Genomic DNA, 23,540 nt, shown 5'->3' with positions numbered 1-23,540 from the left:
TGAAGATGATGATTGCTAGTATTTTATTATAGCTGCATAATTAGTTATTTATATTAGTTATGTTATATGTACGATAGGAATTACAAACCACACACATGGGAAGGGGTCATGATGAATAAAAAAATTGTGGACCCACTTCTGTGAGAAGGTTGTCAACCGATGTTGATTATACAATTAGCAAAATTCGATTTATATTGACATTTTTATTATACCAGCATATAAGATGAGGACTAAGTTGCAATTAAGGCAATAGTTGATGATTAATCGTGTAATCTTTTTCTTTTTTTTTTTTTTTTTTTTTTTTTTTTATATCTAGGCATCCCAACTTACGCTAGAATAAATCTTGGACCCCCCAATACCCTTGTCCCTAGAACTTTGGAGAGAGTAAATCGCAAGTTATGCCTCAATTGAATCACAAATTTCCCAACCGTCTGAACACTTCTCTGCACAAGAGATCCTCCGTACCAATATCCTTTCCTATTACTAATGGGGGGCCAAGGGCGGGTGAGTTTCGGGCGTAGTATTCTGAATAGAGGAGAGGAGAGGAGAGAGAACAGTGCTTTTGGGTTCCTTTCAGATGAAAAATAATGGATAATAAAATAAAGAAAAGAATGGATAGATAATTTGATATTCATTTGTATTAATTTTGTATGTATATATGGAGAAAATCTAAAGATTCATTTTTTGTAGTAAGAGATGTAATGTACATTACATATTTATATGTACTGACAATGGTTGAATCTGAATCAAACAATTTTCATGAATTTACTGTTCCGATCTTTCACTTCTTCTGACGGGCCAGCCTATTCTTAACCCTATACCCAAACCCAGATACCTGATTGCCTTTTTTCTTTAGGAAAAATCGAACTTTTATTTTTTCGGTTTAATGAACTGAAAATTGAAAAATTGTATATTTTTTTAAAAAATTGATTATTCTTTATCAGTTGGTTTTCGATTGCCGACTGGTAATAGTTAAGAAAGGGTGGGAATGATGAATCGTGGTGATGGTGGAGATGTTGCGGCAGCGTCGTCTGGTGCACCGCTGCCGCTCGAGTGGAAATTCTCACAGGTCTTCGGGGAACGCGCGACTGGTGAAGAAGTACAAGAAGGTAAAAAGTCCATTCTGGAATTGTGTGGTTTGGGTGGATCTTGTAATTAGGGTTTGTTTGTTTGTATTTGATCTGTTTTTGTATTGTTAATTGGCGAAGTAAACATGATATGGAGATAATGGTTCCTACGCCTGGCTCAGTGCCGGTGGGCATTAAAGAAATCGAATTTAGGTTGTGGATTTGAGTATGCGATCTGCATGTCAATTTAATGAATGGCTTGTTGGATGAATTTTGTGAATAGTGACGCTGAAATAAGTATAATGATGGTGACAAAGCCGAGGCAAGAGTTGGACTCTTTGTCCTTAAGTCGAATTTGCCCCGCAACGGTGCCTACGGATTTCGGCAATCGACTCCCAAGATACAACGGCTACACTTGTGTTTGTAGCACTCCAAAACACAAGTACAACGAACCAATTTAGGCTTATGTACTCCAAGAATGAAATGAAAGAAAATCAAAATAAACGAAATGATTTTGATTTTGGATAGAAGAGAGGATGAGAAACGTTTTGCATATCAAACTGTGAGGAATAGGACACCCAAAGGGTCCTATTTATAGACCATGAAGGGGTGTGGACGAAATGGTTGAGACCAAACCATGCACCATTTCCAAACAATGCATATTTATGAAAAGGTGTCTATTCACTAATGGTTGAGGTCTTTTTCGTAATTTCTCATTCATCCGATATTGGTTTTCGAAATGCCAAATATACCCTTCAATACATGCAGAGAAATCAAAATTCTCTTTCGGGGGCGTTGCCCCCGACCCCCCACGAGGGGCGCTGCCCCCTCGACCCTCGCGACCTGACCGGGCAGGTCGATCCCCGTTTGTGCGCCCCGAAGCGGCGAAGTGGCAAACAATTTTGCCTAAACGGATTGAGTCGAGCTTTTGAGTATTTGGCCGAATTCGATACGAACTTTAATCGATTTTCAATTCTCAATTTATTTAACAACGGATTGAGTCGAGCTTTTGAGGGTGTGGCCGAATTCGATACGAACTTTAATCGATTTTCAATTCTCAATTTATTTAACCAATATCCAACATGGCTTGGGGAAGAAATTCCCTGGGACCTATCTCTTAGCTCGATTCCGCCTTTTCTAACTGCATGCATCTTATTGTGTAAGAAGTTCTTTTATGCGATCATTTTTTATTCTGTAATTGCCCTGCTGGAAATGAGAACTTATTGTTCTTCTCTGGAAGTGATTAAAATGATGCAGCTTTGTGACTTGAAATGAACACATCAAATTTTGATTCGCACCAAATTGATAGCTAGCTTCTTGTTGTTTATTTTCTGCATGTTGCAATTTAGGTACAAGTCTTAATATGTATCCTATGAGCCACATTTAGGTTTGAACTTGTGAGGCCCACATGTCTCCACAGAAAATTTGTAGTACCAAGCTTCATCATGCAGGCTTGTGGTTTTCATTTTGACATTTTGATATATTGTTTAGCACCATACATATCTGAATATTCCTTTTCATATTTTGGGATAAAGCTGCTTGAACTTCATTCTGTGGTTTTGGTCAAAGCTGTTTTTGGTTGTGAGACATGTCGTATGATATTCTGGAACTTGAAAAAAACTCGTGATCATGTCTTAATTGAAACAGCCAGAAGTTTCCAAATGTAGGCAGAATAGTTCAAAGGATAAACTGTGGAAAGATTCAATATGCCATTTGCTCGAGTTGTGTTATATTAGTTTGCAAGCTTGTTGTATTCATTGAATCAAGTAATCATTACACCTTGATGTGCCATCAAATAAGCTCTCAGCCATGCACTTCTGTTTTGTCCACTTTTCTTTAGTGTCCTACGTGGGGGAGTACAAATTATTATCCTGATCGAGGAGTTAGAGCTGGGATTCTTGTGATCATAATACTCGTAGTGGTTATTTCCACAGCAGTGTCATCGAGATGAGTGTTAGTTTAGGAGCTTGTTTGGTTGGAATTTTACCTTTGAGATGGATTTATGGCACGCCTGCCATAAAATTTCAATTATTAGTTAGCTACAGAAGTAGACCTGTGAGGTGGGTTTATGGAAGAGTATATTGTAGGGATATACAAGATATTAATATTGAAGTTATTGGGAAGCCTTCTGGTTGGAGAGCAGTTAGACGGGTTCACTACTGCTTTTATTCCAATGTCTAGCATAAGCTAAATTTTGGATTATGAAGATAGAACACTAAACCCTAAGTGCGTATCTTTACTAAATTTTCTTTTCTGTTTGAATTGCCATTTGTTGAGGACCCCCAAATGTAAAAAGTGTTTTGCTAATTCAATCCAAGGTAGCAATTTTTTTGCTGGATGAGTGCTTTGGTCAAGTTTTTTGTGCTTTACTCCTGTTTGGTTATTTTACAAGCCGTGTATTTGTGAACTATTTTTCAGTGTAAAATCGAAATATGCAACCAAGTGCTATGGTTAATGCTAACTGTGATGATGTATTTACAACACTAAATGATGGTTACTTCTAGGAACTTTGATACAAGTTTGGTCAAGCCAATAATTCAAGTTACAATAAGATTTGAACGCTTGCGCTGAATTTGATGCTGAAGAAAATTTATTTTGTGAGAAAGCATTATCATGTCTTAGTCGTTATGTGGCATGCCATGTTACTTTCAATGTGTCATATGGCATAAAAAAATTCCAAACAGAGAAAGGTGTATGTGGGTCAGTATTAAAACACAATTTGTTCATGTCATAAATTCTACTGTATTTTATTTTCAAATCATTTGCGTATTGAAGATCTTTGCTGCCTATTTTTGGTCATTTTTGTGTGGGTGCCAACGAACAAATAGATTCAGAGATTATAACGTATCAGTATAAATTTTAGGATTTGAAACATGGAATTGATATTTTCTAATCTCTTTATTTATTTTTTAATTTTGCAGTCGATATTATATCGGCGATTGAGTTTGATAAATCTGGTGACCATCTTGCTACTGGTGACCGTGGGGGAAGGGTGGTGTTATTTGATAGGACTGATATGAAAGAGGTCAGTTTCTTCAAGTCAAATGTATGTATAAAAAATGTAGCCAATTCATGCCATATCATTTTCCTGTTGCTATTTCAATTTGCAGCATGGTGGAAATCGAAAAGGTTTAGAAAAGAAAGACTATGCTGTGAGTCGGCATCCTGAGTTTCACTACAAAACTGAATTTCAGAGCCATGAACCCGAGGTACTTATTTATTTGTTGAATCATCTTGTCTTCTTTCCACGTGCCACCTATGAGACATGATAAATGCAACTTTCCACTTTTGAAGTTTTACAGCAAATTTTTCATTTGTAAATGGGTGGCTAACTCAAAAGGCACCTCCAATGATCTTTCTTCTTTTTCCGCCGCCAAACCTGCAAATAGAGTGTCATTTCTAATTTCGTATGCATCTACATCTTTGTGTAGTTTGATTATCTCAAGAGTTTGGAAATTGAGGAGAAAATCAATAAGATAAGGTGGTGCCAGACAGCTAATAATGCGCTCTTTCTTCTGTCTACTAATGACAAAACCATAAAGTTTTGGAAGGTGACACGTCTGGCTTGCTTCTTTTTTCGTCATTATTCTTGTTTGTGGCTTGGAAAGGTTTATATTTTAGATTTTCTAGTGCATCATATTCATGCTAGTAAAATGGAAGATTTAGATTGAGCAAAAGTGATTAGATTCTCTTAGTTCTTATTGCATCTGATCTTGGTATTTGATTTTATTATTTCCCTTTTCTTTTATTGTCTCTCTGCAGTCCCTTTTTCAGGTTATTATTTAAGATTGTGGTTATTACCTGATAAATGTTTTGTTCTCTCTGGTCTCTGTGTATATTAAGATCAGTGATTTTACTTTCAAGGCAATGTCCTTGGTTTTCTTCTGTTAGTAGTAAGCGCAGTCTAAATTTTCATATATCTAGCAAATGCTGTTGGTCTTAGAATGTATTCAGTTGCAGATATGATTAGTATCAGGAGGTTTTCTTTTTTCTCATTGTACTTTATAGGCAAGACTTGATATGTTTTTTTAAAGCCAAATTCCGAATGGAAGGCACACTATTATGGTGTTGCAAATTTTTATGTTCTACGATCAATCTTCTGTCAATTAAGGTTTTATATCACTTGCTATCTCCCTTTTCCCAATTTTAAAGTGAATCCTCAGTTTCAGTTTGTTGCTTTTTGTTGTTTGTAACTGTTTCAGTTAAGTTACGTGATGATTCTAATTCTTGTGTTTTGATTTTAACAGGTCCAAGAGAAAAAAGTTAAGAAAATTTCTGAAATGAATGTAGAGCCTTCCATATCTGCTGGAAACGGCAGTATTGCCAGTTCAAGTGTTTCTCCCGGTCCTAAGCAGAATCTTGCTAATGGAGGATGTCCAGATCGATCTTACAATTCTTTGACCAAGGAAACGTCATTTCCACCTGGTGGCATCTCCTCACTCAAATTATCGGTGGTAGTTATACTTTTACTAAGCTATATTTTTTGCTTGCATTAGTAACGATGTCTATGGTATCTATCCTTCTTTTATGTGTTATATATCAACAGGAGATACATATGCATGCTTTTGTCTGAGATTTATTTTTATATATTTTTTTACTACCTCTTAGACACATTGTGTTATAGGAACTCGATCTTGGCTGAAATTTATAATTACTTAGAAAATTTAAGCCATTTTTATGCATATATAAATTTATTACACAACTTAGTTTTCGAGTGTCCTTTCATCAATCTGAAAGCTTTTTTAAGAATTCACAGGATGTAAACACGTTCAGGTTTCAAGTTTACTGTTGCTTAATGCAGCGTATTTCCATTGTCTTTGTATACAATTGGCATCTTTGTAACACTGGAGGATGATCTGTAGGTTACAAGCTTTGAGACCAATCTTGTTGCGAGATGTAGGAGACTATATGCCCATGCACATGACTATCACATCAATTCCATTTCCAACAATAGGTGAGAATTTTTCCCAATTGTTAATGATTGCAGCCTACCAATTTGTAATTTCATTTTCTTTCAACATAATGCTCTTACTGAGCTTTGACTGTTGAGTGGTGCTATTAATTCCTCCCCTCTATTTTGACATCCTTCAGCCAAAAAAATAGGGAAAAGTGCAAGTAAATAATTAATGTATATGATATAGTTTTCGTATAAAAAATTTCATAGATCGAAAATATTATCTTTTGGGTCCAATATTAGGCGGATAGGTTCATCATATGTGGTTGGGAAACAGGGGAACTGTGATCCTGGAGTCAGGTGTGCACAGACATTTGAGATGAGGTGGTGTAATTTATTACGTTTATATGGCTTGATTTGCTCAGAGAACAATCCGTAGATAGCAGTAAAGAAATGCTTGTAACACATTATTAAAAAAAAAAATAGTTGTCCAATGATCTTTTCTTTTGTGTTATGATTTGTTTGGATGTTCTCTGTTTTATCTCTGACTACAATGATTTCCAGTGATGGTGAAACATTTATATCAGCTGATGATCTGCGAATAAATCTTTGGAACTTAGAAATAAGCAATCAAAGTTTCAACATCGTTGACGTGAAGCCAGCAAATATGGAAGATCTAACTGGTAAGTTCTTTTGCTCTCGTTGGAAATTAAGCTCAATTAAGGGCAGGTCTTAACGTTTTATCTTGCCTTTTCTTCACTGTTCAATGAGAATTCAGCTATGGAATCTGAATCAGCTTCACAGGAATCATCTAAAAGGAAATAGAGTAAGGGGTGTATCGTTCCTCTCCTCATATTTTCCCCAAGGGGGTTAGGATATAAATAGATAGGAAATGAGTAGTGGATAGTACTTATGGATCCAACGAAATATGTGGATAAGAAGTGATTTTACCAATTAAAATCAATTTATAAATGGTATCCATACAAGGACTGAATTTCGTATCGCTACCAACCTTTTGGTGGTAAAGTCTTTGCAAAAGAGCAAAAGATACAGGTGATGAAAAAAAACCCTTGTTGAAGAGGAGGGGATTACGGGGGATTGGGGAAATGAGTCCTATCTTAGAAACCCTGAGGTTAATGCATCCAGAGGGTCCTAAATTCTATAGGAGAAATAAAGGCTGCATATGGACTAGATTGTAGGTACAGTGCTGGTTTTTCCTTTGAGCAGTAACAAGCAGAATAAAAAAGGATGTGGCTTGAACATATTCACATCATGGATCTTGCTATTCCTTCTTCACGAGATATTAGTTTTGTAAACAACTCACTCATATTTTGATTAAAGTTTCAAGAACGACCCAAGTAAACTGGAAGATCATTTTGTTCACTTGACCAACTTATTTCTTATTGCAGAGGTCATAACATCTGCAGAGTTTCATCCTACTCATTGTAACATGTTAGCATATAGTAGTTCAAAAGGATCAATTCGTCTAGTTGATCTGCGGCAATCAGCCTTGGTAGATTCACATTCTAAACTGTAAGTGCTTCAGTACTGCTTTATTTTCTGCTTATGATGAAACAAATTGTGTAAATTTTGTACTGCATTGGAAGTTAATCATTGTGCCGTAGGTTCCTCCATACTGCTATCAAATGCTCGTATTTATTACGTAATGATCTTCTATTTATGTACAGCTTTGAGGAACTGGAGTCAGCTGGTTCAAGGTCATTTTTCACCGAGATAATAGCTTCAATTTCAGATATTAAGTTTGCGAAGGATGGGAGATATCTACTTAGTCGTGACTACATGACCCTTAAGGTTTATCTTCTGTAATTATTTACTCATTCCAAGCTGTGTGTGTGTGTGTGTGTGTTCATTAGTGTAATCGGTCGCTCTGTTATGGTTTGTTGCCTGGATGTATCTTGATTGTGGGTTCTGCTCTGTCAAGTATATAACTGGGGGCATTTTATATGCATTTATCAGGAATAAGGACAAACTGATGGAAGTTGCTTATATTTAGGCACGTAAGTTTCATCTTAAAGCTCTATATGTTTGAAGGAGGGTGGCTTTAGCAATGAGAAATAATTCATCATAATCACCTGTTTGACTATATCTTGCTGACCGTAGAAGGTTCCTGTTATCTATTATGTGCTTAACAAGATGCATAGTTATTTGCATGATTGGCTTATGTAGTATTTAATTTTCTGAATCGTAATTTTGTTCCGTCACTGATGCTTAAATGGTTTCAGTTATGGGACATTAATATGGATTCTAGACCAGTAGCTACGTTTGAGGTTCACGAGCATTTAAGACCCAAGGTGAACTACCCTTTTCCAAGAAATTTTTTTCGGCATTTTGGTGCAAAGGTTGTTTAATTGAGCTGATATTAGATTAAAATTTGATAATTATCCAGCTATGCGACTTGTACGAGAATGATTCCATTTTTGACAAATTTGAGTGTTGCCTGAGTGGTGATGGTCTAAGAGTAGCAACTGGTTCTTACAGGTATGTTCAAGTCTCTCTTTTCAGTCGTATCACATCTGTTTAGAATTTTTTGCATCTGACAAAACATTTAGTGCATGAGTGTCAAAGCTTATAATTGCTTATAACAAAGTGGGTTGAAGGAATGTGTTGTTAAAAAACTACGTAAAAATTGTGATTCTTATGGAATATGTGGATAAAAATAGAGTTTCACCAGCTTTTAGGCAATTATGATCTTTGACAAAGATGCGCTTGATCTTAGCAATCTTTTCCGGGTGTTTGGGCATGCTGCGGGTAGCACTGAAGCAACCACACTGGAGGCAAGCAAAAATCCTATGAGGTATTTTTATCGATGACCTTTTTGTAAATTGGTCATAGATTGATTGCATCTTAATTGTTTAAGAAAAAATTCATTGTGATCCTTCAGACAAGTCCAGACACCTTCAAGGCCTTCAAGATCCTTGAGCAGCAGCATCGCTCGTGTGGTGAGGCGAGGTATATGCTTTATCTCTTATTGATGACATCTGAGTGGGGTTGAGTACACTGATGTCATTTTCGCAGGTTGGTTATTGAACTTAAAACTTTAGTACACACTGATTACTCCATCTATGTCCATTAGTTTCACAAACGAAAAAGGTGACACAGCAGTCCTCTTTTTTTTCCCAACTCAACTGCCGTGTCAGCCTTTTTGTTGCTCAAACTAGTGTACTTGTACAGAATGTGCTAATGTAACAAATCTTTAAGTTGAATGACCAACTTCAAACAAGGATTAAGTTCAGCGATCAACTCAGAAGAAGAAGATGTTTAGTGACCAACACGAATTGTCGCCTCAAAGTCTAGTCACCGCAAGTGTATTTAAACCCCATTTATTTGTTCTCCCCTCTTAACCCTAAAGAAAGATCGAAAACGGTTACAGGTGCAGAAAGTCCCGGAGTTGATGCCAATGGGAATTCATTTGATTTCACCACAAAACTGCTCCACATGGCATGGCACCCAACCGAAAACTCAATTGCATGTGCTGCTGCTAACAGCTTGTACATGTATTACGCATAAGTAGCAGTACTGGAAAACCCAGTCGACATTTTTGGATTGCCTATTGGACGGTGTTTCTTCTGCGACCAAATGGAGGCTGTCCCATTTCACATACCCAAGTGCCTCGTAAATCTATAAGCACATGAAGTGGCTGTTCTTGGATCTTGTCTTCATAACCGTCTGCCTGGCTCGCATTCTTCCATCGCTCAGCCTTTTCTGCTTCAGCCTCAATTACTTATATTTTTTACCTCGCCCCAGGAAGAAAGATGGGAAAGAGTGCGATTCTAGTAGTTTACCTAGTTTCAAGTTACATGTAGCATTTTACAAGAAATTTTCTTGGAATAAGGAGTTGCTGCCAACTGGGAGGCGTCAAGTTTATTTACTTGGGTAGCATAATGTTTTCTTGTTTAGAATCTTTTGTCATATATTTTTGTTCGATATCTAGCCCTTATTTTGTAGCGACGGGGAAAAAAATGTTTTGTTTCGTTTCAAAATAATATTTTCTTATGGGACTCAAATATAATCTGGGTTATATTATTATGTCGCTACAACACTTCCTAATAGTCCAAATTAAACTTTGGTCACGAAAGTAAAATTTCGTGTACTTGATTTTTTTAAATTTTGCAAGGTGTTAAAATCGCTTTTAAACGACAAAATTTATGTTAATTTGGTTACATTATTTTTCTTACAACACTTCCTAATAGTCCAAATTAAATTTTGGTCACGAAAATGAAATTTCGCTTACATGATTTTCTTAAATTTTGCAAAGTGTTAAAATTGCTTTTAAACGACAACATATATGTTAATTTAGTTACATTATTTTTCTTACGACACTTCCTAATAGTTCAAATTAAACTTCGGTCACGAAAATAAAATTTCGTGTACTTGATTTTCTTAAATTTTGCAAGGTGTTAAAATCGCTTTTAAACGAAAAAAAATTTATGTTAATTTGGTTACATTATTTTTCTTGCGACAAACTATTTTAATACTACCATTTTGGTTTCCATTATGTAAACTACTCTCTTTTTTCTTTCTTTTTTTTTTTAAATTGGACAATTTACTTGCATGTTTCATCATCCATCATTCATACTCCAACTTACCATTTTAATAAACTTTCATTTTTGTCAATGCCAAAACCGTCCCTGATCATTCATTTGAAAATAAAATTACAACTCCAATTTTATCCATTAACTACCCCACTTACTATATTAACTTCCATTTTATTTGTTGTTAACTATCAAAAGATATATATTTATATAAATAAAAAAATAGTTACGTGTCATGTTCGTCCATTGAAAATTAACATTTCAGAGCCATAACCCCCACTTTATTATCTTTTGTAACTCCATTTTTATTTGTTAACTTCCCAAAAGATGTATACATATAAAATTGCCATTGTATATTGGAAGTTAAATGACACGTACTGTTCAACCATTTGAAGACATTTCAAAAGTCTAACCGCCATTTTTTTTAATTTGCTATTGAATTGGGAAGTTAACTTGCATGTCCCTGCCATCCATTGGAGATTTACATTTAAAATATTATGCATAACTACCACTTACATTATTCCTTTGCAACTTCCGTTTTAAAATACATTGCCCGCCACTGCATTTGGAATGAGAAAGTAATAACTATCCCTTTTCATTTTAAAGGCCATAAGATAAATTCGATAACTCAAATTTAAACTCCTTTAGCCACGGTTTCTCTCCCGATTTATTTTGTCCTTTTCCATAGATTAAAGAACCTTTAAATCTGAAAATTCTTAAAAGAGGACGCTAAAAGTATTTCTTTGGACACGAAAGGATATTCAAACTTCAAGCATTAAGGTAGGGGTGTTTCGGCGCTTTTGTAAGTGATGTAAGATTTATATGTTTTCGTTTTCGTTTGCGTTAAACTTCTTATTGTGTTACTCATGATGGAATCACCGTTAAGATATGAAGAGATTATTATGATAAATGAAATGGGGTTATTAAAACCTAAAAGTAAGCTAGTTGACTGATCGCGGCTTGAAATTAACGGTGACACAATTGAATAAAGTTTGCAATACTGAAAATATATATTTTTACCATTTACATAATTGCTTCCTACTGAGTATTATTTATAGTACTCATCCCTACAAATAATTTTACAGGTTAAGATCGAGGCATGGCAGTGGTTGGTATAGTGGCAAGTGTTCGGCGATTTCAAATGCTTTCAACTTCTAGTAAAGATTTCCATTTATGTAAACATTTTATGGATACTTAGGTGACACTTTTAAAATGCTTTTAATGTTTATTTTATCTAGTTTTATAGACAATGCATGTTAATTAGAATTTAGAAGTGTTGGATTAAATATGTATGAAGTTCAAATTTACGCTGGGTTAAAATTTCAGATTCTGTCCTCCTATTTGAAAATGGTATAATTAGGGATATGGTGCACATTTTAAGGTGAAATCGGTGGGGTTTGAAAGGTCTATGAGTCTTCTAATAGTGGCCTTTGGAATTTCTCAAAAATATTAACTAAAAGAAAAGTTATGCCCGTTTTAGTAAACTGCATCGTGTCGAATCCGAGATTCCTGTCTAGCATATTTGAGTAATATTTTCGTGCTTCGAACGTTATCGTCAAAACCCCAAATTTTTATATGTGGTACATATATGAATGCTTTAGTCCCTGTAAAAATTTCATAATTTTTAATAGACATTTACTAGGCAAAATATATTTTTCTTCCGCTGTTGTTCAATCCGTAATTGCTGAATCACCTCAAAATGTTTTCTAAAACCAAATTTCACCATAATTTTATAAGTTTATATGAATAACTACTTTCCATTATATTTTTATATGTTTTCAAAACCCAAAAACTTTCTAATTTACAAATTACTTTGGTTAACATCAAAGGGGTCGAACCAAAGAAAGATCGATTATTTTTAACGCTTTGGTTACGAGAATTTGGGGTGTTACAAAACGTGATTGTAAATATATCAACAATAACTTTAAACATTTAAAGCATAAACATGTCAAAAATAAATAATCTAAAACCACCCAACTAAAAATGCATTTTACACTAGGATTTAATAATTTTTCATTGAAGATTAAAATCATGATAATAAAGGTTTTTGGTAAGCTTGAGATCATTGGATTATAAAATACTCATACTTAGATACGGAAGATGGCAACCTTAGAAGGAGCTTTTAATGGCCTAATCAAATGATTCCTTCTTTAGATCATCTCCCTTGTTCTCCTCTAGGTGTATTCCCTTTTGGGAAAACGAAATGTGGCTAACCTTAAATTTGATAGAAATATGCATAATGCTCAATTAAGGTTTTGAAATTACAAAAATTTCCTTGGACTTTATTGTAGTAGATCAATTAAGTCACACACCTTTTATTGTTTCTTCTGGAGCCACTACTTTTGCAGCCAACACACATAAAGCTTCACAAATTCATAATACATGACCACAGAAATGAAAGAGTGCTAAACATGCTTGAAGAAAAAGATAAGACCACATGTCAATATGCCTCAAATAGCTGAACAAACATGCCAAGAAGCCTTCATTTAGTTGGAAAAAACACGAATAGATAATGTGACGTAGACAACAAATGGATTAATAGAACTAAAGAAGAGATTACATGGGAACAACGCGAGCTTTGTACATGCAAATGTAAGCCATATGCCAATCACCTGAAAGAAAATATGCATTCGTCTCAGAAACCTTCTGTTCAGAAAAGTGGATTGTTAAAGAGCCCTGTCAATGCTACCAGATGTACCCTAAATTCTGTGTGTGTGTGTGTGTGTGAGAGAGAGAGAGAGAGAGAGAGAGAGATAGAGGGAGAGAGTCAGGGTGGGGGCAGGGGGCTAAGCACAAGCAACGATTGACCGATTCTAGCAGATATTAGCAGCGAATTTCTTAATTTTGGAGGCATAAATATGAGAATCGAAATTAATTTTATTTACGTCCTTACCTCCTCCAGAAAGCCTTGTAATGTCGTCTTCTCGCTGTGGGATTGGATTATCATCATCAAACTGAATCCATTTCCCTGTAACACAGATATTAATGCAACTCAAGTCCAACACGATGGATAATATTAGACTAGGAGAGAACTTTTAATGGACAAACCATTTTCTTGCTTGACCCAGGCAACGTAATGTCCAGAATCAGCACTTCTACCCTTGTGTGTCAGAACAGCAACCAAATCATATATTCCTGTCAGTGCCTTCTCTTTCTCGGGAGCATCTGAAATGAAGTTTAAACTCATCAAACTACAGGAAGGGAAACAAATTCTAAACACTTCCAGAAATCTGTTCAAAAGCACGTTAAATTGCAGACAACACTAGAACTTCCAGAAATCATTTCACAAAAGCAAGTTAAACAGCAGACAATACTACTAATTTCACAAGTTGAGGATTTTTAGCTGTGGATAACCTTCTTCTCTATTACAGTTGTTTTCTGGAAATCTAAAAATGAAATAGTGCAAAGATTTCTCATATGCTATGAACTACATTACCAATGGTTTGTTTGACCAGTAAATTATCAAGGTTTTCCAGAGCCCAGAGGTTCAGCCTAATCAACCACATGTTTTATTTAACTAAACTATAGATGGAGTTCTTTAAATAGACTATTACCTTCAACCGATTCAGATTTAGACGAGTTCCCACTTCTATTTGATGATGCCTGCACAAGTAGACAAAAATGGGCAAATTCAATTTATGGTATTTTACTATGATATCAACTGGTAACCGCGCTTTAATTTGATTTCCACTAACGATAATTGACGCGTGACAGTCAATAAATGATGGTAATCACGCAGAACCGTTAGCTGTTGACGTGAATTGAGTACAACTTCATTTAAATAAATGACATACATGATTTATTGATTGATGTGTCATTGATTTTTGCCAGTCCAAGTGACAAGAGTAAGATGGAGTTGCCAAATTGAATTAAATTGAACTGTAGTTACCCACTTGAACAAATCGAAGAACAATTCGTAACATCAATTTATCCAGTTTTTTCATAAGCAGGACAGAACAGGGTAATGGATCTCTTCCTATCAGTTGTTCTATGATCAGATTAATCACATACCTCTGCCTCAGCCATCTTGACATCATTGTCCGTTGAACCAGAGTTCTTATCACTGGTTTTTAGACCAAGCTTCTTTCCCTCCTCGTCTCTTAGAATCTTAAAGTTGGAAGTTTGAAAATGAATCGTCAAATGAGAAAATTGCAGGGGTGTCTGGATGAGGTATTACATTACAAAAGTGTGCAACTTGGGTTCTTATTAACAAAATGCACAAAAGCTTATACCCGGCGAGGAACTTCTAATCTCTTGCGAAGATCATCTGAGCAAAAATCATAGACATCCAACTCCAAAGGATAGTCCACTTTCTGTGCACCATGCAGACATATTAGCGGAGTAAACATTTTTATAAATTTTGTGAACAGGAAACTGATGCCCCACTTAAAATTTAAACATTTTCAAGTTTTAAGAGAGAAAATGGCTGGTTTTAACTGCTACAGAAATGAAATTGCTCTAATGTGGAGGCATGTATGCATGTGCATATTCTGTTTAGGAGAAGACAGCAGAGAATCAACACGTGTAAATAAAATTTTACCCGCAAAATTTTTGCCTTCTGATTTGATTCTCTTTTCCAGAAAAAACGTACAAATTGAATAGTCAAATATCTATCATCAAAAGATAAAAGAATAGTCATTTCATCTGCCCAGAGAAACATAGCCACATTTTTAATGGGCCAAAGACACAATAAAATACAATGAAAGCATCTGATACAGGAACAATCGAAGGGAACCAGAAAAGGGGAGGAATGTAGTGCTGTAGCTCATACCTTGGCAAATCATTAATGCGTGAATCCTTCAAGTACAAGGAACTTCGCCCTAGAGAAGGAGAAGCCTTCTCCAATTCCGATTTCAGACCCTGGATGAATAATTCATAGTGGAAATTTGTCAACCACGTCATAAAATGGACAAAAATAAATTTTACTAGTTAGTGTTACTCTAATAGCCTGCAAGGTATTCTAACCCAAGAAATATTGTGTTCTTCATCACGGTGTCATTACAAAGAACCAAAGATTAAGCTAGCAATTTACCAAATTAAGCCCTAGTTTCATTGTTGTGATTATCTAGATTTTAATCTAAGTCAAAGTCAACAATTAATTAAAACTACACATTTTATGGGGTCCACAACTTTTTTACCACATATTCCATCAACTTTTATCAAAATCTACTAAAAATCTGACTTTAATCCCCACCAAACAGGGGCTAAGTGTGATAATGCATTTTTACCATATAGTTGACATGATTTCTAGAATGTCAAATTTTAGGGAATAATTGAAACTTCATAAATAGTCATCTATGATAGACTGGGGGTCAATTTAATGAATTGCTAAATAAAGCAGCAAATTAAAAAGCGTCCACCCACACAAACAAGTTCCACAACCCCATTGATTTGTGTCTCCATAATCTATATAAGATTAATAAAAAACTTCACTTAATGATATCTTCTCTAGCTAATATCCCCAACCTATAAGTAGCCACTGTGATAAGTTTACTCTTCAACATTATATCTCATGTTGACCCCATACATTTGCTGTTAAATAGTAGTATAATTTTCTTTCTCAACCACAAATTATTTAGTAACTGCTCATCTAGTTCCACCCTAACTATATCATGAAAAAACATAAAACCGAAGTTGAAACTCTACAGAACTGTCAAGAATAAAGAATATATTAATTTGAAGAGACACAAAACGTAAGGATCTGATTTACACCACAAAACCCCCAAACACTTGAGCTAGTATAACACACCTAATGGAATTATGAATCTGCAAGTGGCAAGAAAAAATTGAAGATGCAGTATGAAGTCAATGCAAGGCTCTACAGTAACGCATTGATCTTCACTTCTCCCAAAAAATAAAAAAATGATGCTTTGCAGAGCTATTCCAGTGCAGATACATTTAAAAGGAGCTTCCGTTGTTAGAAATGAAAGATGCAATACAATCAGTGTGCCATTCTGAAGTGCTTTATACATGATTTCTTATTAGGTTACCAAGAAGAAAGAGCACAAAAGAAACAACATGAGAGAACGATAAGAAACAGCAAGCTGAGTGCACTACTTTTATTGATCATGTGCTAAATCACTAAAGCTTAAATATACTTTGCAGAAACTACTCAACAAATAAATGCCAACTACTCTCTTAGCTGACTTAGAACTTGGGCGTTGAAAAATTTGTCTCAAAATTCCTGATCTACAATGCTTACAAAACTTCAATTGCAGAAATACCTGCTAACTAGGTCAATACCGAAAAGTCTCTTCACGGCATCAGGATCTTCGCTGCAAAAGAACGTGACAAAGAAAAATAAGTGAAACATAGACCACATATGTGAAGAGAAACAGCAGCCAAGAAGAAATGGGTGGGAACCAGGAAAAATAATGTATCACAAGTAATAGAATGAGTAATTTAAAAACCAAAATCATTTAGAAAATTTTAAACTCTCAGAGGCATTCAGCAACGACAATCTTTAACTCAGATAACGGATGATAAGTACTACCTGGAACTTGGAGATTTGAGAGATTGTGAAAGGGTGTATATAAGTTGTGTCCAACATTCTTCAGCATCCTATCATTAGTTAAAAAAATTCAATACATTGACAGACAATAAATAGAGCCAACCAGAGTGATCAGCGCTGAGGTACATATGCATACCTGCTGCATGTAAACTCCATTGTGCAGCTGGGCAAATTGAGGATATTTCTTCCGCAATTCCTAGAAAATGAAATTCAGGAACCAGATATGCTTAGGCAGTGGGCTCACTTCAAATTTCAGAAAAAATGGCAATATGCTGGCAAATTAGGCTTTTGAAAATTTGCAACGACATACTTGTAGAAGAAAGTGTAGGAGTCTTGCTTTTCTGGGGAAGCAGGGGTGGGGATTCCTACTTTAAAGATTATCAGTACAGTCATTGGCAAAGGCACAATGAAAAGTACCAAATAGCTTTGGTGGACAAGAATCAGTTCACTCGAGTCACAGGAAGAACTAAATAACACCCTTTATGTCCCACTATAAAGATGTTAATGTATACGTTAACCAAACACTTTCTTCCTTTGACTTATCAATGCGCATGCTCCAGCATGTGCAACATCTAATCCAATAAAGCATTTATATGCTTAGCCCCCATTTGACCTCCATTAAATTTCATTTCATTACATTTCATTTTTCTCTCTCGTATTTTCAACCACACAATCTTCCATAAAATAATATTACGTGTAAATCGAAAACTTTCGCTTCTTTTTCAACCATTCATTTATAAAAAAAAGCCTATTTCACTCATTTTCATTTCCACAAAATGGGGGCCAAACAGGGGCTTAAGTAATATAAATAATCTTTTTCTTTGAAAAGATAGAATGTGATGAAGTCATAAAACTTCTCCCAGTAACTACTCTCCATTGGTAAGAAGTCTAGATCGGATGTAGCATCATCCCAATATCTGCATTTGTGTTGTTGGACAATTTCTACTACCAGATGGATCTTCCCGTTTCAACTTGACTTTTCCATCAGTCAGAGAATCTCAATATTTTCTAGGATTTTGCAGTGGGATAGACAAGACATTAACATAAAAAGAACCGTAGCAAACAACAGATATCAGTAATTTCAAAGAGTTCTCTACATTAGTAAGAAGCCAATTCCTAGAATCCCAGTCAAGAATAATCTTAGAATTCTATATACTAAGGAAAGTGACCTAGTAAAGAAAATAATATCATGTAGAAGCTGAACCAATATTACCGTCAAAAATCTCATTGGTGCTACCGGCTTGACATTTTTGTCAAGGTCATTAAATAAATCTCGTGTTGCAACAGTCAATAAATGAGAAGTCTGGTCCACTTCATTGCTTCTAACTGGACGAGGGTACCTGATAGTAGAAATGTACAAAAAACTTAATTTTCCAAGATAATGCATATTGAAGAGGTTAAGATGACAGAGCACAATCAATCTTTAAAAAGGAGTTCCTACAAGAAAACACAAAAACTCACTTTATCAAAGCAGACTTTAACTCTGGGACTGAATGCAAGCATTGTACTGTTGAGTTCATATAGCAGGTGTTTCCTAGATTAAATAAACCAGCAGAATGTCCCTGGAGCAAATATCAGTCACATGGGTCAACAGTGTAACATTAGCAGATGACTGCAGTTTAGCTATCTAAGATGAATACATGCAGCTGTATCACCCTAAAAGCAAATCAAGCAAAAATTATAGGACACTGCAATATTTTTGAAGTATAAAAGACCTGGTTAACCAGGAAGACAGAGAAATATTTAGGCTTGGCTTAGCAAAGGAAAATAAAGCAAAAACAGTAATGAAAATATGTAATTCCCAATAATTACTGGAAAATATTCGGCTCCCTTGGACCTGTCGAAAAGCAAAAGGCACCTCTCAATTACACAAATTTTCAATGCAAAATCACATCCAACAAAGGCAGTCGAACTGTCATACTAGCAAACCACTATATGAGTGTTTTAATTGTACTACTATCTCAAGCATGTTCAGAAGTACGTAATGTTTTTAAGAACAAAAATTGTGTCAAACCTTAATCTAAATCTAGTGTATTTCAATAAGAAAAGCTGCAACTTTATTGTAGTTAGACACGATAAAAAAAATAAAAATAAAAAAATCTTTTGAATTATTATTAGTAAAGATTAAACGTGTCCTGAGTCACGAACAAATCAAGAATTAAGAATTTCTAACTCAATAACTTGGTTATCGTGTTTAAAATTTTTAGATCAACAGATTTGACTGTCAATGTGTGACCAATTTGCACATGCACCATTTTCACATCAACTGGACTAGCATACCTGTAAATCTTCGGAAAAGCTGCAGACCTTCTCTAATAAACATATTTCAAGAAGCTTATTATATAAATTAATTACCACATGAATAACTAGTTCTTCTTCTGGCATGTCTTCAGCAAAAATAGGGCCCTTTTCTGGAGCCTTCACAATCTCATCTGCGGTTCCCATCATCATCAATTTTTGACCCTGCATAAATAAAACATACTAAAAATAAGTAAATGCTGATTCTACTTTATAAATTGAACAGAGTCTCATACAATAAAAACCGTTCACCTCTTTCACTCCTAATTTTGACCAATCTGCATCATCCTACATTGTCAAGAAAGATGCCGTGAGATGTTGAAAGAATAACGCAGCATGCCAGAAAGAATTAACTAAAGTACTTTATTTATTTAAAAATAAAATCAATAAATATCGGAAATAATATTTTCTCACTAAGAAGCTACTTCGATACCTTTAGTAAACCACCTTTGACCATAATCTTTTGTCTTTCAGGTGGTACTCCAGTAAGGTCGTAGAGCTGGCACTTGAAAACATATGGGGACTGGCTAGTGTCTATTTCCACATTGGGATATAGCTCTTTTTGCCACTTTACACTTACTGCAAAAATGACAATACAAGCGATGTCAAACACATACCAAAAAGCCCTGCATAAGTACGGAACAAGGTTGCTCTTAGAATACATGGAGAAATGGATAATTCATTCAAGAGACCATACACAAACCCCCCCAGGAATTTTTTTTTTTTTTTTTTTGGCATGACGCAGTCCTCTTTACAATTTTCAAAGGTTTTTTTGGGGAAAATATTTAATATCTGAATTTCCCTCATAAAACAAAAGGGGAGAAAAAAGAAAAAATAAGCAGAGAATCTCAGATAACAATTAGGTCATCTCTAGAGAGAGAGAGAGGGGGTTTATCCCTCTAGGTTATAGCAGAGATAGAGGCTAAGTAACTTCACTTGCAATGAAGCATAAATAAAACCCAATCATATTGGAAAACAACATCATTAAACATATCTGCAAATGATAATGTCCTGTTTATGTGAGCAATAACCTTATGCATGAGTATTTCCTTTTTCTTTTTAATTTTAACAATGTCGAATAACAACTTTATGTCTTCTTATTTCCCTTTGTTTCATATAAAATGCCATCCTAGATCGATTACAATTTTTCCCTCTCAAGAAATCTTATTGTAATTGATTCATTTTCAAGATTCTTTGGTACATAAATTTTCAATAAAGTGCATGGTGTTATGCCTCTCGATTAGAAGTAAAATTCTAACAATCTAATCTACAGTCAAGTTGAGAAGCATATCAGGTGGTTTTTTAGACCAAATTATTTTTTATAAATTATCTGGGTTCTAACATCCTATCGGTTAAGCATCTAGGATGTCACTATAAGTTTCTATGGTCACTTGCGATATTCCGCAAGTTAGCATGTAAATTTTTTATCATGTGTTGTTTTCCATTCTACTCTTTGAATGGAGTTTCCTGCACAAAGCTTGATGTGGTTTCATATGTTCGCAATGGCTAGGAAACTTCAGATTACTTGTAAAGAAAACTGTACTTAAACAAAATAAGAGGATAATAAATCGACATTGGGTCAATAGGGAGAATCCATCCCCCAGATCTAAGAACACCCAACAATAAACCCAGCATTTCTTAATGAAAAACTCAATGATTCTCCACAAAGTTCACTCTTTTCTCTTCTACCCAAAATCAAAGAGTCAATACGGATATATTTATCTCATGAATAGAGTTAGCAAGAAGCACCTATATTAAAAAATAATACTTCAGTTCTTGCACATCATTAGTATTACTTTTATGTTAGGACATCAATCTCCCAAAAAGTCACTGTCCATCTAAATAATAAACAATACCGATCCCCAGTCAATAATAAACGTAGATACACCACACTAATCAAGAAGCGACAACAAACAATCACAAAAACCAACATCTAAATAAAATATCTCAAAGGAAGCGTCTTCAAATACCGCTCCGCTAAATGTTCACGAAAAATTTATAGAAGGAAAACCCATTTCAAATTGAAATTAGAAATTTTCGAGGATTGCGAAGAAAATTGTGATAATTGATAACACGATAAATTATCTAACCTGTCGGCATGATTAATCTATGCTTCGGCGCGGACAGGATCGGGAGAGGGCTATGGGTACTGTATGTGCCTTTATTTCACTTGCTTGAGGAGAAGGGCAAATCCCCGAGGACCAGTTTATATACAGATATTTAATTTAAGGTTCTTTTGGGACTTGTAAATAATATGTTAAATTATCGGGGATTAAAGTGCTATTTTGTAGGCCCCCAGTTATTTTTGGAGAAAATATACTTTGGAATTTTGATTTTTATGAAAGAGAAATGTTGTTTGAAAAAGAACAAAAAATTTTGTATTTAGATATAATATTATTTTATTGGAAAATGTGGTTAAAAGAAGAAAGAGAAAAATATATTAAGAGCCTGTTTGAACCACATTATTTCAAAAAAACGCATTTTTAAATAGTGATTTGACATCATTTCAACAACACATTCTTCAATAAAATAATATTACACACAAATCAAAGAAAATTTCTTATTTTTTAATTACACATTTCTCATAAATACACTATTCAAAAATACATTATTACTAAAATAATGTAGCTCAAACACCCCCTAAAATTAAAATAGAGCTCAAATCGAGGGCTAGAATTTTTTAAAATAAAAGGAGGGGAAATGAGATATTTTATCGTTCGCAGAACTTTTGAAAATCAAAAGTTGCTTTTAAGTTTAAAAATTTTCATTCGAATATGTTTAAATAATATTTTAGAAGTGTTTTGTCAATTATAAGGTTTTTAGAATAAGTTGATCTAAGATCATTTTTTTAGGAAGTTCTTTACAAGAAACAAAAATAATACTAAAAATCATACCAAACGAGTCCTTATAATGCATTTTAGCCTTCATTTGGAAATAATTTATAAATAGATAAAAGAGAATTGTAGATAATACTTCTGAATTTATTAGAATGTGTAACTACAAATTAAATTTGACCATTTATAATTTTTGTGAAACGAATGCTAAATTGTGGACATTAAGCGCTTATTTGGGCCAGCTAAATAGGTAAAATTGGACCATTGAAGGTTTGAATTTTGGGAAAATTGGCAAATCGTCTAACCTAAATGCAGCATTTTGACCATTTTGTCCCTCGAAAATTTGTTTGAAATTGCAAAGCATTTCACGTGTATCTTTCCAGAAAACTGCAAATGTTTGACCATAATATAAGTCTTTCAGCCTTTTTCCATTTCACCTGTTTCGAAGCCACAATCACGTAGTTTGAGGGCCATCGACGCATTAACAACAATTAAAAAAAAAAAAAAAATTTGAGGTACACAGAAAATGTAATGAAAGCAATTCTCATTTTATTCCCATTTTCCATTCCTAAAAGTATAACAAAGCACAACGAATGACCAAATTTTAATGCAAAGAAGGCATTGTTGTAAGAACACATGCGCTGCCGACTTTCGGCCAACTAATCATGAAAATGATCCCACTTATTTTGTTGCATTTTTGGTGCATTAATTTCATCAGCAACTTGTTCTTGTTCGTCTAAAAGGTCTACCTCCATCGCATTGGGATTTGTCTTCACTCTTATAAAGGCCTCATTGATGACTCCTGCCCGTCGAAGGAAGTTGTGAATACCCATATTAGCTACGACAACAGCAATCTGTACTTTGAAATTGTATCTCCACATATGATCAAGTATTTTCCAACAACTTTTTCAGACACTAAATGCACGTTCGATTATGTTTTTGCACGAGGAATGTCTGAAGTTAAATTTCTCACGTGTATTGTAAAAAGTTTCGTCTGCAACCCATTTAACCATCATAGAACTGCTGAAAATGATACAATATATCAGATCCTTATATGGAATCATGTACCTAGGTCTATGGGCAAATCTCAAGTCGATAAGATAATATTTTCCCTCGACAGGATGCGAAAAATCAATTTTCGAACTGTGAAGCACGCGCCAAAATGCGTGAATCACGTGTAGTCTCCGCCATACCAGCAAGAACAAATGTGAAACACAAATTGAAATCACATGCTGCAAGAACATTTTGTGTTGAAATGCCCTTACGGCTGATAAAATTTACTCGTTTATCCTATGGCAAGACAGTTTCGACGTGCGTTCCGTCAATCGCACCTATGCACTCTCTGAATAACGGATGCTTGTTTAAATTCGGTACGTGATACTC

At 34.8% G+C, this 23,540-nt stretch overlaps 2 protein-coding genes across 2 annotated transcripts; one reads left to right on the top strand and one right to left on the bottom strand.

The window, feature by feature from the left end:
- The first annotated feature begins 512 nt into the window (after nucleotides 1–512).
- LOC111405090 (serine/threonine protein phosphatase 2A 55 kDa regulatory subunit B beta isoform-like) lies at nucleotides 513–9,891 on the top strand. Its single transcript, XM_023033809.1, has 14 exons — nucleotides 513–1,109; nucleotides 3,989–4,092; nucleotides 4,178–4,276; nucleotides 4,499–4,618; nucleotides 5,315–5,521; nucleotides 5,930–6,021; nucleotides 6,526–6,644; nucleotides 7,371–7,494; nucleotides 7,650–7,773; nucleotides 8,205–8,273; nucleotides 8,369–8,460; nucleotides 8,699–8,776; nucleotides 8,864–8,931; nucleotides 9,353–9,891. Exons 1-14 carry the CDS (start codon nucleotides 989–991, stop codon nucleotides 9,487–9,489), a joined length of 1,554 nt encoding a protein of 517 aa, XP_022889577.1. The 5' UTR covers nucleotides 513–988; the 3' UTR covers nucleotides 9,490–9,891.
- A 2,987-nt stretch (nucleotides 9,892–12,878) lies between these two features.
- Nucleotides 12,879–21,543, bottom strand: LOC111405045 (ubiquitin carboxyl-terminal hydrolase 6-like). The gene is made up of 21 exons (XM_023033735.1): nucleotides 21,414–21,543; nucleotides 19,757–19,902; nucleotides 19,576–19,611; nucleotides 19,381–19,488; nucleotides 18,487–18,587; nucleotides 18,239–18,365; nucleotides 17,162–17,221; nucleotides 17,008–17,075; nucleotides 16,731–16,789; nucleotides 16,485–16,567; nucleotides 16,264–16,280; nucleotides 16,137–16,164; nucleotides 15,879–15,920; nucleotides 15,286–15,374; nucleotides 15,055–15,124; nucleotides 14,747–14,827; nucleotides 14,526–14,621; nucleotides 14,069–14,117; nucleotides 13,563–13,679; nucleotides 13,408–13,482; nucleotides 12,879–13,126 (listed from the first exon to the last, which is right to left on the bottom strand). The coding sequence occupies exons 1-21, from the start codon at nucleotides 21,421–21,423 to the stop codon at nucleotides 13,071–13,073; spliced, it is 1,518 nt and encodes a 505-aa protein (XP_022889503.1). The 5' UTR covers nucleotides 21,424–21,543; the 3' UTR covers nucleotides 12,879–13,070.
- Between the last annotated feature and the right edge of the window lie 1,997 nt (nucleotides 21,544–23,540).

Source organism: Olea europaea, chromosome 12 (genome assembly GCF_002742605.1).
Source record: "Olea europaea var. sylvestris chromosome 12, O_europaea_v1, whole genome shotgun sequence".
Classification (NCBI taxonomy): domain Eukaryota; kingdom Viridiplantae; phylum Streptophyta; class Magnoliopsida; order Lamiales; family Oleaceae; genus Olea; species Olea europaea.
Note: the sequence above shows the minus strand (reverse complement) of the source record. Positions and strands in the feature narration are given on the sequence as shown.